The 17644-nt window shown below is 41.0% G+C and overlaps 1 protein-coding gene across 1 annotated transcript in view; it reads right to left on the bottom strand.

Annotated features, from left to right (window-relative positions):
- lmx1bb (LIM homeobox transcription factor 1, beta b) overlaps window positions 1-15815 on the bottom strand; it is a 50755-nt gene extending 34940 nt beyond the window's left edge. The window contains exons 1-4 of the mRNA XM_088418711.1: window positions 15624-15815; window positions 15452-15506; window positions 15112-15230; window positions 14721-14907 (exon numbers count right to left, since the gene is read on the bottom strand). Coding sequence (XP_088274837.1) covers window positions 14721-14907; window positions 15112-15230; window positions 15452-15506; window positions 15624-15702 — 440 coding nt within the window. The 5' untranslated portion in view covers window positions 15703-15815. The remainder of the gene's footprint in view (window positions 1-14720; window positions 14908-15111; window positions 15231-15451; window positions 15507-15623) is intronic.
- Between the last annotated feature and the right edge of the window lie 1829 nt (window positions 15816-17644).

Below are 17644 nucleotides of genomic sequence, written 5' to 3'. Positions count from 1 at the left end.
TTATGTGGACATTTTTGCAATGCCATGTTTTTCCAATAAAGCAATAGACATTTTAAAAATGTATTTTCATATCTGATTTATTTGGCAACTTACCCCCATGATTGTTTCTTCGTATCATACATTTGTATTTGACAAACTGGCTGCCTTGTTTATCATTGTTACTCATTTGGTTTACATCCTTTCCACAAAACTTTGATCCTGCTAACCTTATGCGTCTTCATCATAAACAGGCTCCCACTCTAGACGTTTTAATCACTGCAAAACTCAATGCCAAGCATGTGTTTGGATGTTTTGCAACCACTAAACTTGCTGGTTACAAGCAAAGGCAAAGAGGACACAGACTCACAGTGTGAAGTGCATTACTGTGCCATTTGATTTTGGATGGTTCTAGATATTTGGTTCATCTCTTTGGTGGTTCACCATAACAAAAGTTACGGGCTTCAAGCAATTTTACCGAGGCAGCTTTTCTTTGCTCTTTGTCAAATAACAAAGCATATACTTCTCAGAGTTTGAAGGGAAAGAAATGACCCATTGAATTCTATCATCAATCCAGAAAAAGGAGCAGATTATTTTTCCAGTGTTGCTTTTTTTTTTATTACCATCCCTTGAATGTATACACAACACATTTCCTTTAAAGTGAGATACGACGTAGTTTGTGACTAGATGTTCTATATTGTATGTTGCTACATTTGGGTTGTCCCAAAACACATTTAAAAATGGTGAACAAAATAGTGGAATAACAACCTGATAGCTTCTTCTTGATTCAGCACAGGTTTGAGATTCTTTAATTTATTCCTCTTATCTCACCTGCTCTTTAGTGTGGCATGAATTTTTTGTTCAAAGTTTAACCTCTAGAGGATTTTTAATTAGTTGAGTTAGTGCAGTCATCAAGACTGCTGGAATGCCTCTTAATTTATACTAATATAAAATAACGCAAGTAGTGCGAAGCATTGTCATGATGCAAGACGAAGCAACGATAGACATTGACGTGTTTTTTGTTGTTGTTGGGTTTTATTTTTTTTTTTTGGTTACATATTTGATCGTAAGGAAAATGTCTCTTTCCACAAAAAACAGTGCATGGACCACAGCTACTCCACTATAGGAGTCTCATTGGACCACATGCTGTAATTTAGTACCCCATAATTATTTGTTGTTGTTGTTGTTGTAAAGAGCCCATATTGTTTAGATATTTAGTTATTAAAGTCTAATGCATAGTTAAATAAATTGTCAGAATTTGAAATTTCCAATTTTAAATGACAGCATAATTGACTGGTTGTTTTTTTTGGCATCCTAAGGCCTTGTCTACATGTAACCAGCTAGTTGGAATCTGCTTAGACTCCCCCTTGTCGTTGTTGTTTGTTTATTTAAAAAAAAGTCACGTCTATATGAAACAGCATGGTGCGGTTTCAAATTCATGTACAAGCATGAAACGTAGCTATAGGCAGCAGTAATGTCACAAATTCTGTCCAATCAGCAGGAACCTCCGCCTCTGACAGCACCGATCTCTGCGTCTTCGGTGGGAAAAATAGTAGTGCTGTGACGCAAATCCCGATTGAAGCTGGTCACACGTAACCACAAAACCGGAGGCTTGGGCAAATCTCCACTTTAGCCGGAGGTTTTGAAACATTTCATTTTGATGAAAAAAACATGCCCTGGCTACATATAGTAAATAGGGCAAAACGGGATACATTTACCACCCGTTTGCAAGAACCATGGCTACATGTAGACAAGGCCTTAATCTGCAACTAAATATGATTTGTTTTAATTGTGTGTTGATATTAGCAAAGATGTGATGTGACACCAATTAACGGAGTTGTGAGGTCAAAAGCATACTACAGCTTTTGCATTGCCATCCATGCATTTTTGTTGTCATTCTTTTTAACTTTAAGACGACAGGAAGCAGATTTGTTTTATTTATTTATTATCAACTAAATTGTAGTGAATGATAATCTTCATTCTCTTCTCTTGACACACACAGATAGATAGATAGATAGATAGATAGATAGATAGATGGATGGATGGATGGATGGATGGATGGATGGATGGATGGATGGATGGATGGATGGATGGATAGATAGATAGATAGATAGATAGATAGATAGATAGATAGATAGATAGATAGATAGATAGATAGAATGCATACAGCTCTTGTTAAATGCAGTTGGCCTTGTTTTTGTTGTTGTTTTTTTGCAGTGTTTACAAACAATCTTTGTAATATCAGATAATATTTTACTATCATTTTCTTCAACTTAAAAACCAAAAGATCGCTGCAGGTACTTTAAAAGTAACCAGAGCATTCTGTATTTCTCCTGTAAGGCTGCATATATTGAGACTGAGTAAGAGTTTTTCTTTTTTTTTCGTGATGAAATAACATATATCAGCTTAATTGGGAATTCCACTTTTATAATTTATTAAAAATGTTATTTTATAATCAACTTTGATATTAAAAGTATACTGAGATTGTGGATCTCGCTTCCCGTGTATTCAACTGGAGTCAGCCTGGCTTAATAAAAAGTGATCAGTAGGAATGCCAACTGTCAAAATGTCAGAATCACAGAATTTTGTCTCTTAAACTGCCTTTGAAAGGTAATCGGACTGCTCTCACCAGCCAATATAAAGGATTCAAGATGCTAACTCACGTGCTATTCATGCTAGAGACTGTGCAAGATGCTGGCAACAGGCAAAATTCAATACAATGCCATCACCGTCAAGTTGGTTTTTTTTTTGTTGTTGTTGTTTTTGTTTTTTTTTTACTAACCTGAATTGGTGATTGAATGTGGTTTTAGGACAAGATTGTGTTGTTTGTATCGAGTCATGGATCGTGACTATCAGAGCAACAGGTTGTGAGGTATAAAATCAGGACATGCTTTCAGAACAACTTAAAATAAAAGCATTCGTGTGCACAAAAATAATATTCTTATTAAAAAATATATTTTTTAAAGTGCTAATTACGTTCACTATATATATATATATATATATATATATATATATATATATATATATATATATATATATATATATATATATATATATATATATATATATATATATATATATATATATATATCATGTTTGTTTTTTCTGTTAGAACATACTGTGTACTTCAAAGGCAAATGGGTGGTTATAGTAAATAAAACAAATTGAGGACCTAGAAAGAAGGGAATGTAACATTGCTGGGCAAAGTAAGAATTTCCACAAGCATTTGCCAAAATACCATTAAATATTATGGGCACACACAGCATGTCGGTCAGCACAGTGGGAGAATGACATCTTACACTGTGCAGAGCCTCATTCTGGACCATGCAGACAGCTTCAAAAAGAACGTAACCATCAGGGAAAAACAGCCTATCGTCTTAAACTACTCTAAAAAAAACAATACACACTGTGAGACTAAGCCGAAAGGCGAGCGTCATGCTTTATGTAATACATGGCTATGCCGTCTTCTTTATAATATAAAGAACAACAAGCTGGTCCTAATTAGGAGGAAAGGCCAAAGGCTGTTAACACTGAGAATCAGGCAAAATTCTATAAAACTAATGATGCATAGCGGTGACACTGTGACAGAAATGATGGAGTTGTGCTGTCCATGAGGGATGTTTCAAAGCCACTCCAACACTTGTCAGCACAGTTTATTACTTCCTTGAAATATCTGTAAAGGAGGAACCATTGAGCAAAAGAAAACTGTTTTAGAGCCGGTGGTGTAAATCTCTTTTAATGCTGCTGCGTTATAGTGCCGCTTCCAGAAACCGCTCGCTGTTTCTCCTTCCCCACGGTTCCCTCATTATACATCGTCTTGAAGAAATGGCTACCTTTTCACTTCGTCCTCTCGAATATTGCAAACTGTAAGCACTTTCCAAAGTTGTTACTGCTGCCAGTATCAGCCAAAAATCTGTCAATTGTCGTTAGCTTTTTTCGCTCTTTTATTCCTGCGTCTGTTGTTAAAGGAGGCCACGACACACAGCCAAACTTGTGATACACAGAGGCGTGCTGTTTAAGTCCAAACTTGATATGGAAATTTGTGATATCATGCAGTTGAGTCTGGTGGCTACTGGGTGACAAAGTCAACTTCAATCAAAGTATCACCACTTCGATCAAGCTTTGGATGTTTTTTTTTTTTTTTTGTGTAGAGGAAGGAATTAGACATGAATCTTGACACCCTCCTCTAGCTTACCCCCAGGATAGGTAAGTTCCTAGTGGGATATTTTTGTATGGAGAGGCCAACTCTCTTTCTTATCTTCCTGTCATCTCTGTGGGACAGCGGGGCATGACTCCTTCTCTGGCTCCAGAGCCACAGGCTTCCCCTGGACACCAAACCGCTGCGCCTGGCTCCACACTCTTTTTGTGAGGGTGGTTGTTTAGGGTGTGTCAGAGCCTATTAGCGCCAAAATGTGTGAAAAAAGCAGAGCTGGGTGAAGCAGAATTTAAAAAGAAAAGTTTTTATGGCTCATTTTACTTGTCTTATGTGCCAGCAGGGCTGGCTTTACCACTTAAGGTACTGTAGTGAAAGAGGAAAGAAATTTTTGGACAAACATGAAAGCAAGCAAAGGTCTGTTTGGTCTGTTCAGGATCAGCAGTTTACCTAAGACCATCTGAATTTTCCTAAGTTGGTAAACCACATCCCGCTGATATTTCAATCAAATCAAATAAAGGGCACTTGAGAAAATTCAAACATCCATTAAAATGTATTTTTGCCTGGAAACTTTGTCTGTATTTCTGTAGATTGATATCAGTTATTATGTCTCAGTATTTTAGAAAACATCACATAAAAGGCAGAAAAAAGTAGCTTGTTTCTTTATAGTATCCATATGAAGTTGTCAAAACTGAACAAAAACGAAAACCTAAGATAAAAGGATGACCAACTACAGAATATCTATATCTAAAAGCTGCAGTAGTGGGGAAAAGGACCTTCCTGGAGTACTGAACCTAACCCTGAGAACATTAGTGGGGAAGCAGGACTCATTTTGCTTTGAATGTATGTTGCCAAAACAGATCATCTGTACCAAACGGAGGTAAAATAAACTGTAAGTTCAATGAGTCCATTGTTCATGTGAGTCTAATGTTCATACCGTATAGTTTCTCGAATACGTTTGCTATCAAGAGCTTCACCGCTCTGTGCACTGACACTTTTGACCCAGATGCCACAGTCGCAGCTTCTGGTTAATGTAAGCAGCATGCACCTGAAAGCTACCCTGTTACCTGCATGTGATGTTTCCAGGGAAATATGCGCCAATTAATCTGATTGTAGTTGCAAAGCCTCTGACTTTTGAAGGCCCTTCTGTAGCCATATGCTGTACAGATGTGTGAGAGTCAATGTGTACCTGCGTGTATCATAACGTAGATATGGCTGCAAGCGCCGGCTAAAAATATACACTACGCTTTCTAAGATTTATGACAAACTTCAAATGACATTTTGCAAATATGACTCAGTCTGATGAATGGGCATAGGATTGTTGATGCAAGAGATGTAAAGAGTCGTAACTGCATATTAGCAAGGAAAAAAGGCAGCCGCTGTTCAGAAGGCCAAATTGAAATACGTGGTGAAATAGTAAATGGTCTGTCAAAGACTGCCGTCTGTTTAAAAACACAACACCCCTGCTCTGAATGGTTTTAAACAACCACTTTTCATTGGCAGGCCTATATGAAACGGGCGATCCTTAGAGTGTCAATCTTGAGACGCGAGTCACTCAGAGCTTCATGTCCCCGCAGGACTCAGCGAATGTTTGTACCACTGACTGCGGCCGCCTATGAGGGGTGCTGAGGAAGTGGAATGGGGAGCTGACAGACAGAGCCTGATACTGCACTTCCACTCGGGTCCAATCCCAAGCAAACCCCGGTGCTGACAGCCAGGATATAGCACTCATCCAAAGGCCACAGCCCAGGCGATGGGGCCCAAGAAAGGAGTGCAAGGAGAGAAGAGAGAGGGCTGCTTGGCTGATGATAGAGAAAAGAGGGTTGCAAGAAAGAGTGGAGAGTGGGGTATGAGATAGCGGTTTGGTGGCACGCACCGCTTACCGCCTCCGAAGCAACATGACCAGGAGGAGAATCCACAGACTATGCGGCCTGCCAACGGCATGTCCGACCCTTGGCCAAGTGACAGACCCACTTCACAAACACGCAAGCGGCAGCGCTCCTCACGCAGTCGTCGGTTACGCACACGCGAGCCATTCCACACAGGAATGCAAAACATACGATCGAATGCAGAGATAAACACACTGTGTTAAGAAACTGCAAAGACACATTCGGGGCAAAAGACTTTAAGTGGCATTTTTCCTAGAACCATATTTCACGGTTATTTAGCAGACTCGGGTTTGAGGGGGAAACTGTTGAACACAGTCATAACAGATGGTGGCCCCACTGTAGTTTCGCTGGCAGTATTTCATTGCCGACATTAAAACTGGCACAAAACTTTAATCTGAAAAAAAAAAAAAAATGAGCGGTGTGGTCTGCTGAACCTCTCCAGCCAGATGAGTCGATAAACATGACCTCATCAAAACTTCAGTCCTCTGGTATTTGTTGCAAGGCATATCCTCAGAAGTGACGGCAAGTCAATAAATAATGTTGTCTAAGTGTGTGCAGTGCAGAAGCACTGTGGAGCGGTGGAGGTTGAGAGGCCACTGGTGACCTCTGCTGCCTGCTGCGAGAGGGCTGCGCTCAGAGCCAGAGATGTCTCTCCAGCTGGGATCACAACACAACTTTGGAGCTCCGGTTTCACGGAACAGCTCCGGCACGACCAGGGATGGTGCGCCCCGTGTGCTTGGGCCTGCGGGGCTAACGTGAGGCAGACAAATACTCAGGGGGCCAGTATGCTTACTCAGCCCACCTACTCTCAGGAGGAGGGAGTGACATGAATTGAGGCCAAAGACTGATTGGGGGCTCCTTGAGATGGCATACTTTGTTCTTTTTTTAAGTGCTGGGGCGAAGGTTTTTTTTCTCCAACTCTGAGCCAACTGCTGCTATTTCTGTTGAGCTATTCAAAATGGCACTACGCACGCATACTTGTGGTGATATTCTAATGCTAACGAAACAAATTACATGGCTAAAAGTGTAGAGCTACCAATGTAATAATCAGTCATCGATCGAAACTTGTTAGCTCCTGCCAAACAATATGATGCTTTCAACTTTGTGGGGAAAAACCCGTCTTGAACCTGGAAGAAAGAAAATCAGTTGTGAACTTAAACCAGCTGTGACTTCATTGCACTTTAAACTCTCATAACCGTCCACTACATGTTCACAAAAAGAGCCGTATAAGATCGCATGCTTTCAAAAACGACTTTGAAAACTCGCAAGTTATATCCCTTTATCCATCAGCCTCTCAGAGGCACAAGATCAGTTTGCAGGAGTCATGGAATTTCCCCAGAAGATGTATTTGAAGCAGCTTTTGGAGAAACATTAATACGCGGCTAGCAAAAGAATAAAGAGCAGAAGCAGGAGGAGGGACTAGGTGAGTACAGCAGGGGAGCAAGGCACAGAAGATCGGTTATCATGGCTACATGCAGATGAAATACCTTTTTGAATTGTCTATTGCTTGTTATGTATCATGTATGTATTATGTATGTGCTTGTTATCCTGGGCCTTGAAACGGTCAGGATGAGGCTCTGGGAGCGGCGCTCATCTTCTCAACGCCCTACTCCCAACATCCGCATCACCAGGGCTTTCATGCAGACTCGTCACATCTGCCTTGGCTTATATCAGCTCCTACCAAGTCACCGCCTTTGCATCCCTCCCACTTCTTCGCTCCCCCATCAGGATCATCCAAATATTTCCCCTGGCTGCTTTTTGAAGCTTCCACGGGTCACGGGACCTTTTGCACAAATCATGCTGGCTGGTTGTGGGGGGGCTGGTCACGAGAAGCGAAGTGAGTCAGACGTAAAGAAACCCAATCCGCACTCTTTTCTTACAGGGTTACTCTTCTTGCCAAAACAGCCATCAACAGTCAGTAGGCTGATGCTAACCAGTGTATTTTGAGAGCTGTCACTGTAGATGCCGTCCTGGCAGCAGATTGCACCCATATTCCCCAGCTACACCAGGCGGACAGACAGAGAGTAAATTCAGTGAGTCTGACAGCCTGCAATGGTTTAACATGGGGTTTAGCCCCAAATACATGCTCTAGGTTCATGTTGAAGGATGGATAACCAAATCCATCTCAATGTTGGCAAGAAAACTGAGACGTTAGTTTTTACACTGTGACAACGGGCATATACGATGCTGAATTATCTAGCAAGAAAGGGTTTCAAACAAATGAAAACTTCATGCAGGTGTGATTCTTTGAGCTCCTAATTAAAAACTAATAATAATTGTAAGACCAAGAGTAGATTAGTCCATTAAATTCCAGACTATAGAAAGACGGGCCAGCGTGAAGCGTCCCTCCATCCTGGAGGGCTCCGGTGGAGTTAAGAGATGCTGAGCAGAAATCTGCAGTGCCGGTTAAAGTAATCACATTGGTCTCACCGCTTCTGATCTGCAGTCTAACAGACTTCCAAACAGTTGAATGAGTAAATAAAGTGCCCCAGGGGATTCCCGCGGGAGATGGATTACCACAAGGGTGCGCACACAAAGGAGCTGATGCCCCACAACCCGATGTGAGCTGAAGACAAAAGCCAACGCTGGACCTTGACCAGCCAACCGGCAAACTTTATTAATCTCATCCGCGACCGAATCGCGTGGTTTTTCAAGTCAGGGATGAGTGATAGACTCATCTGCCGTGTGCAGGTAACCACTCGAATTGATGTCAGGGCATGGCATGTGTCGACGCAAAAACCAAGACAAAGACAGCGCACCGGTGCCAATATTTCGTCATCCTCGTTGCGCTTATGTTGGCGCGTACATGTCCGCTCGGGTGGATAGACCACATAAGATGCGTCTCATGCTCACTTGGCTGTGGAGGCCAGGTCTCGAGGGGGCTGGGGGGGGACTAAAGGCTGTGGCATTCTATGGCCTCGCCCCATTCTTCCCTCTTTTTGGGTCTGACATAAATAAAAGGATTAGGAGCCCCCGTTTCCGTCAGACCCTCTATTCAAGACAAAGCTCTGACCAGCTTAGTGTCACACTTAATGATAAAAGTGCAGATCCCTGTCAGTCACTTTTGAGCTGGAATTCTGTTTTTTGGGGGGGCTAATCGCCGTTGATGAAGATTAAAAGTTGTAAGAAAAGAAAGACAAAGAAATGTGTTTTGTCGTATCTGTACAAATATCTAGCGTGATTGCTGAAATTTAGAAGGACAAGCAGCAAGCGAGACAAGTGCTTCCATGGGGTGGATGTGGGCCGGTGGAAAGGGGCTTAGATTACAGACAAAAAAGGGTGTGTGGGAGGGCAAATGCGCAATTGCCCACACCCTCACCAAATGTGGGCTGCACATTGGCAAAGGCACAGCTCTGCCCATTGCCATGTAGAGCTAGAATGTGTGACATGAGTGTGAGAGTAAGCCTTGAGCACACAACAGTCTGAATGCAGCACTTGCCACTGTGATGCCAGTCTTCTCTAGTGTATCTGTGAAAAGCCTACGTGTTGGAAAAACATTCCAGACTGGGATCACGTATACTCGACTGGGGCCAACCGTGACACTGTCAGCCAGCAGCAGAAGCCAGGTGTCCATTTCTCTTGCGCGTTTCACCAGGCTGCCCGAAGAAACAAGCAGGGGCTATTTCCAAACAAATGTGCCTCGCACATGAGCAAAATGAGACAAACGGATGTGAAAGGTTTCCGCAAACGTGGCAAAAATTGGAATCGGCGTGACAGTATTATCCATGAAACGTTTCATGCGGCAAAGATCAAGACACGCGATTACATCTTAACTCTAGACCTAAATGTGTAATATGGCAAATTATAATTGAAAACATGTGCTCAGAGAGATGCAGAAGCTGTATTTCACAGATTTAGACAAAATCTAATCTGTAAATTGCTTTAATGGTTTGTGGTTGCTTTCCCTTTCGTTATGAAAAGTTGTCATGCTGGGAAAATAAACCTGAAGGCCCGAGGACTTGGAGGCAGTAATGAAAATGACTCCGTTGCCAAGCCCGGGACTTTCTCTCTCCAGTGTCGCTGATTAGCTTCCCCGATTGACTGACATGTCCCACTGGCGGCCTAACAGCCGGCTTTAAGAGATGAGGTTAAATTGTGGCTACCAACAAATTGCACGCTTGACTTCCTCGGCACTCTTCCGCCATCGGGCAGTGTAATGTGAGCACACCAGGCACATCCCTCTGCAGATCCTTCTCCTCCCCGGTACCACTGCAGCGACCCACCCTACACACAAGCTCACACACGCACGCAAACATGCACACACACAAGCCACATGACCATCTATTCCATATCCTTGGCCACTGCTTTGGCCTCTAAAGAGGTGATGGCATTACCATGACTGAGCCTGCGGTTTCACGTAGCATCCTGCAAAAATTGCTTTGTCTGCCAACTACAGAGCATGCACGCAGACAAACACCACACATGCATACACACACACACACACACACACACACACGCACACACACACAGACAAAGCAAGCCTACATATCCATAGCCTCTAATTTATTTCCACTGAAAAACACCTCAGCATATACTGGAAATTTGTCAATAAATATAAACCTTAAGATGCCAAATTTGATACTTCAGCTATTTTTCATTTGTTGTGTCCTTTACATTTCACATAGAAAATAAAATGTAGAGTATTACGCCTTTACTGGACACAGCGACCACTTTCGGATAAGAGTCTCAACAGGCAAGAATTTTCCGGATTTTAGAGAAACGTAGGGCTACGTTAGAATTCAAGCAAAGACTGTTTCAGATGCTTACCTTACCTTATGCCTGTTTAGACAATTGGCCAAAAGCGGCCGCTGTGCCCAGCAAAGGGTTGAACAAAATGAAGCTTTTCATTTTTTTATCTCTCAATACTGCATTTCAAAATTTTTCAAAATGTAGCAATCCAGACTACGAATTACCACTCCCGGCAAATGGGCCTAAGATTTTTGTATAAAAAGAAAATCCAGTGAGATGACCAAAGATGCATCCGAGTATGCTGCATGGACAGACCAGGCCAGGCCAGGCCATGTTGACATAAAACCTAATACTTCCTTACAGAGGAACCGGGTCAGTTTGAGCTAGCTGCTTGCCGAGCACCTAAAATCCCAGCAAGCTGAAGCAATATTATGCAGCTTAGCGTTTCTAACATTAGAGCGCTCTCATTTTTATTTACCCAGGAACAGTGGTTAAAGAGCCTTTTTTTTTTATTTTATCCTTTTTAGGGTACATTTTGAAAAATCTAATGTGGAAAAACGGTCTTCCCCAATGGAACAAACAAAGATCAAGTTGAAAAAAATGCTTGGTTGTTTTAGTAGCAGAACATAGGACAGTCTTTAATTAACTATGAAACGAGCCCGCTGGGTAGACAACACAAAGGGCATCCTTTTGTTTTTATTTTTTTCATCTTTAGTTTTTGGTATATGGGCTAGGGCATGTACACAGGCCGCACGGGAGTGTCCTGGACAGAGTAAAACACACACACATGCACAAGCACGGACGCGTGCGCACCTACTCGCGCGCGCACACACACACACACACGCACACGGACAGACACACAGTGGGCCAGCTAACACAGAAAGCCAGCCGTCAGCATCTATCCGGCACACTGCTGCAGCGTCACAAGCTCAGCTAATTAAAAAACAACAAGTTCACAGGAGGGTACTCCAAACAGTTCTAAAAAGGCAGCTCTCAGCACACTTGGGGACGGTCCAGCATGCATGGGAGGTGAGACCGATTGTGGGAGCTCCACTTTTATGGCTTCATCACACTGCTGTTTTGATCAACTCATACTACCATGACCTGATTTTAAATTGGGCTTGCAACGTGGGCATAAAAAAATGTCCTGGTGTATTCGGACAAGTTGCAAATTTTGTTGTTGCTACTTTTGATTCATGAGGGGTCACTACATGAAATAATCTAACACATCTTTGACTTTAAAGCATAATTTGGCATTTTATTAGAGCCGCAGGTGCTGGTTCTAAATTATTTGGTGTAATCTGGTTAGGGTTACATTTTAGTGTAGTATTTGTGGATGTAGCCCATGGCACTTTCTAACAAGGCAGTCTATTAGAGGGGTGTTGCCCGACACCTCGGCCCAGTGATGGCCTCACTACATGAATGCTTGTTTAAAGGAAAGGTCCCTCAAGGGAAAAGATCTCCTTCTTTCTAATGATGCGTGATTGCCCTGCCAACACCAGGGTGCAAACAGAACTCTCTCTGGGTGGTGTAATTTCAGGGCCCGCCTTGTTCAAGCTTGTTGCGCTCAACGGCTCCGACTGCCATCCACTCGAACGAGCTGAACATCGATATGCTTAACCAAAAAATAATACGTGTTTTTTTCTGTCTATAAAAGACCTTTAGTGTAAAGGAAAAAGCCCCGCTCTCTGTAAGCGCATACAGTATTTCCATTTTGCAATTTTGATGAAAATAAAAGCTGTCAAAAATATTTCACCGTCATATCATTTTAAATGTCCTTAAATTTAGGTCAAGGCGACAACAATAAACACGGGGCAGCAGTAGGGTCTTTTAAAAAAGGAAAAACATATGGGATAAAAGGATAATAAAATCCAATCTTGTTACTATATAATTGCACTATGGAGCAAGACGGGTTGAACTGTGTTGGTGGGAGTTTTAATAACGCGGTACACAATTGTTTTCCCTCGTCTACACTTAAAGCTGTACCAAAGGTGTGAAAAAAGTCTGCTTGCCAATTCCTTGATTTATTATAGCTGGTGAGCGCTGATTACGGAGCATGAATCAGATGCTGTAGGAATGTAATTAGGCAGGAGAACCTAGAATGCTAGGTGCTCTCCTCACAGCCCCAAGCAGTTTGTGGGCTGACAAATGCATCTTAAATGGGTGTCATAAAAGTCAAAAAGGTGCCAATTACATCCTTAAATATCCCATCACTGCAAGTGGAATAAACAGGAAAAGGGGACGCTGTCCGTCTATGCATGCGAGTGTGTGTGTGACAGAGGGACCCTCCGCTTAGCTTTGAACATAAATATGAAGGAGTAGGGGGCTGAAAAGTCTAAGAAGAATTAAAAGATGTGTTGAATAACAGCATGTGAAAGCAGGATGGTGCCCAGCGGGTCGTTGTTGTTGTGCTCTGCTCGACTCAGATTTGATCTGCCTCACAGGCTGACACCCTTCCAAACAGCAAAGGTAGCGAGGACGAATTGATTGATTATTTTGGAAATATCCATTACGCTGGTAAGTATTCCTCATTTCTTTACAAACACAGGTCGACAACAACAACAAAAAAATGCCTTTAAAAAAAGAAAAAGAAAAGAAAAAGGTCATCTTAAGGAGAAATCATTGTCTGACTTTCTTTTCCTATCCGCTTCCACCGCCTCTGAATCTTGACGCCATGACTCTGGTATCCATTAGTTACTGCTATGATTTTTACCCCTATTGTTATCCTGCAACTACACTGCCACAAAGCTGAGTGAATGGCACACACACGGGATGGATGTAACTCATTGTTGCTTGCAAGGTGTCTAGCAGGGAGCCAGCGTGTCCCAGTAATGGAAGTTGAATTGTTCAAAAGGCCACGGACAAAAAAACGAACATTTGATGACAGGCATGTAAAGGATTCATACAATGAGAAACATAGAGCACCCTGGGGTCCTCCGCCCACCCCCCAAAAAATAAATAAATAATAAAAAAAAAATCCCCGTTAAATCTACTACTAAAATCCGCAATATTTGCCCAAATGGAACGGAACAAAATTAATTTGAAATAGCTGGCTACGTGTAAAATGTATAATTTAATGTGTAATGTATATAAGTAACAATGCATAAGAGCTCGCCATTTTTTCGTTATAATAAAACTAGAGTTTGTTTGCTGTCAAGAGACTTGAGCGAATCATTACAGCACTGTGACTAAGGTAGTAATTAGAAGAAAGCAAATCTCATTCTCGAGCCTTTTTTTAAGGGAACTGTCCGACAGCAATTAGTAAAACGGTTAATCCATGCATATCCAAGTGTTTAATTACGACGCTTATAGTTCTAAGTATTTTACGATAGGGAGTGGCGCATGCAAGACACTGGAATTCTAATGATTCAATTTGTAAAAATGGGGCTGTCATAATTTTCTTAAACGCACTGTGTAAACCATTCAACGACTTTCGCGCAAATTTTGTTAGCCGTCAAGAAATTAAAGTCTATACATTTTTTAAAAAGTCATATAAACAAAAACAAATGATAAATAAAATAAACAATAACCTGTTACTTAATTCAAATTTCAGTCAAGATTTGTGGTGATAAGATGATAAGTAAATATTTTTAGTTTTAGACACGCATATAACACTTTTTTAATCATCACAATCTTTGACTCTGAAAAAAAGCAATACGGGGGTAATAATAATAATAATATAATAACAATAATAATAATAATTATAATAATAATAATAATAATAACAATAATAATAATAATTCCATAACGTATTTAAAACACATTCCCATTCCAGAATACGTAGTTGCACACGTTTTGTGAATTGCCAGAACGGTGCAGCATACATTTTCTGCAAATGTTTTAGTTGAATAATAATTAGAATTCATCGCTTAAATCGTCAAACACACTTCCCGAACGACTGATTCAACATATGATGACCTGCGTGCAGGCCAAACCATCACCGAGCAAAAAGCGCTCACTCAAAAGGAAAAAAACGAGGACAAATCCAAGTGGGGGGAAAAAGCAGTTCTTACTGTTGGTAGTCGTGCTTGCAGTAAAGTTTCCTTTCTCTGAAGTAGCAGCTGGTGATGAGAGGCTGTTGACACACTGTGCACTGCAAACACTCCTCGTGCCACGACGACTCGTTGACCCTCATCAGAAAGCGGTCAGAGATGGGACGATGGCAGCCTTCACACACGGCCTGGTGGTGACAGTCTGTCCCTGGAAGAAAAAAAATAGTGTCCTGTAGGTGCGGTAACACAATATTTCTGAAAAAAAATGTCCCACAACTTCACTCGCTCATCCAATCAAATGTCAAGAAAATTAAAATAATTTTAGTAGCGTTATAGTGTATGCACGAACTTTAGATGTAATATCCTGAAATTATTTATGTATTTATATACCAGTTTTTAAAGAGTAACTCACCAATCATGACACCCAGAGCTTGTCCGGATCGCAGCGGATGCTCTTCTATTTTTATGCCGTCCAACATGATGCAAGTCTCGGTTTGTTCACCCACGGGAAGTCGTTCCAGTGACACGGACCTGTTGCAAGATCCATAAGAATACACACACATGTGAACAGACCCGCGCACACGGGTACTCTCCGAGGGTAGAATAGTCTAAAAACCTAAGTTACAACGCCACCGCTTTCCGAACCTGTTGAAAGGCAACAAACACGACTTTGAGCGACACATAAAAGAGCCACTTTGATCGTGTGTCACCGCGAGAAATCAAGCGGAAAAAGTACGATCATTCGCTGTCACCTGCAAAAATCAGAACCGAAGACGCGTCGACGCGTTGTTCCAATGTCGAGTGCGCCTGAGCTGATTTGAGTGTCCAGTCGGAGTTTGTCCAAGGAGAACACAGAAGACAACAAGGTCCAAAGACAGGCGAGTGCAGATGTCCTAGCAGCAGGTCATGCAGGAGCTTGCTTACTTGCTTGCTTGTGTTGGTGTCGCTGTTCAAGTCTCACATCGTGATTGAGGCGAGTAGAACCTCCCACTCGTGCATGCATGGCTGCACTTTTTTCACTCCCCACTCACAGGCGTTGGGATGCTATTGGAGCGCACTGCGGTGAATCCACGCGTTCAGCACAACTGCAACACACAACAAATATGCCACAAAATAATGTTCATTGATTAAGTCTGGCTACTATAAACTCAATATTATAACAAAATGACAGGATCTAACATTAAAGAGATTAATTAAAAAATAACATTGGGGCAATAGAAAACAAAATCATAAAGGCCCTAGTGTGTAATTTATACTGATGGGCAAGCGTGTGTGAGAAAGCATGGCTGAGTTTTTTTTTCCTTTTTTTTTTTTTTAGTGTGCGTTTTTCCAATGGAAGCTGCAGTCTCCTTTCAGCGGATGCACCTGGTGATCAGAGGCGATAACAGCAAGACGAGGCCATGGCTGACCAACAAAAAGCAACAAATTCCGTCTATAATACACACACACACACACACACACAAATATATATATATATATATATATATATATATATATATATATATATATATATATATATATATATATATATATATATATATATATATATATATATATATATATATATATATATATATATATATATATATATCCTAATTGAGGATAAGAGGCCAAGAAATTGAAAGGTTGGAGAGATGAACAATAATTATAATAATAATAATTATTATCCTTATTAGAATTATTATTATTATTGTTGTTGTTATCATTGTTATTATTATTATTATTACCATTTAATAATAAACAAAAGGAGCTTTCTTTCTGTCACAGAATACTATTATTACACATAGTTTTATTCGTTTACATAAATTTAAAAAAAGAGTGGTACTGTTGACACACGCAGTGAATTTACTCACATTTAAAATACGCAGGTTAGTGTCTCCAGTGATAAGATCATTTTAGAAGATGACAGTCTCGATTTTTGTCGATAGAAGAAAAATGCTCTTGTCAAAAGACTGTTGCACTCACCTTTTGAAAATGCTATGTCTTTATCTGCTAAGCAAAATCATGATGTGGCAGAGAATGTAATAACCTAAAAATGAATGAAACTATACCAATATACTCTAGTCTAGTGTCACCAATAATAATAATAATAATAATAATAATAATAATAATAATAATAATAATAATAATCGTCAGTGGATACTAATTAAAAAGAATAAGAATAAGACGTGCATCTTATTATTTATTGAAATAAACTGAGCCAGTAAGCTGTGTATTAAAGATAAGCCTTATAACTGGTTACCTTTCCGAGGCCTCCGTGGATCATGCAGTGAACTGCAGAATGCTTTTCAAACAGTGGAGGAGATTTTTGGGCGCTCTCTGGTGGTCATCACTGGACATAGCATGCTTCATCTGAAATGACTCGAAATGCGGTACCGTGAAGCAATCAGTTATTAAAAACGCGGAATGATTCATTGTTTCTTCGGAAGACACAGACGCTCCTTCAAAATTAGGCCCCTGATAGACACAAAGTCGAATCTCTATTTCCAACACTTTGGTCAACAGGGGTCGTTTCGACATAAAGTCGAGTCTCTATTTCCAACATTTTGGTCAACAGGGGTCGTTTCGAACCCTTACACCATATTAGATTACGGTACCACTGAACGGCATTATGAGCTTATCAATATTTTTGTTCATCTATACAGTTGAAAAAACAAAAGCATAAAGGCAGCCCTCATGCACGCAGCCGTTCAACTCTGCAGGTTGCTTGTGTGAATGAGATCATTAATTCAATAAATCAATCGTGTTTTAATGAGCCTCTGCTCGACAAGCCCACGCTCACTTTAAACAAGACAGAAAAAAACATGTAGCAGCAGCACCAGCAGGTGTGGGGAACACTTAGTGCTTGCCAAAGTTGAATCATAACGTCCTGCAAGCAGCCACAACTACAGTTGTTGCGTGCAGCATGAAGGTAAGAGAATATGTCCATGTTTGTAGAAAACAAT

Source organism: Hippichthys cyanospilos, chromosome 1 (assembly GCF_059441005.1).
Source record: "Hippichthys cyanospilos isolate Australia breed blue-spotted pipefish chromosome 1, RoL_Hcya_1.0, whole genome shotgun sequence".
Classification (NCBI taxonomy): Eukaryota; Metazoa; Chordata; class Actinopteri; order Syngnathiformes; family Syngnathidae; genus Hippichthys; species Hippichthys cyanospilos.
Note: the sequence above shows the minus strand (reverse complement) of the source record. Positions and strands in the feature narration are given on the sequence as shown.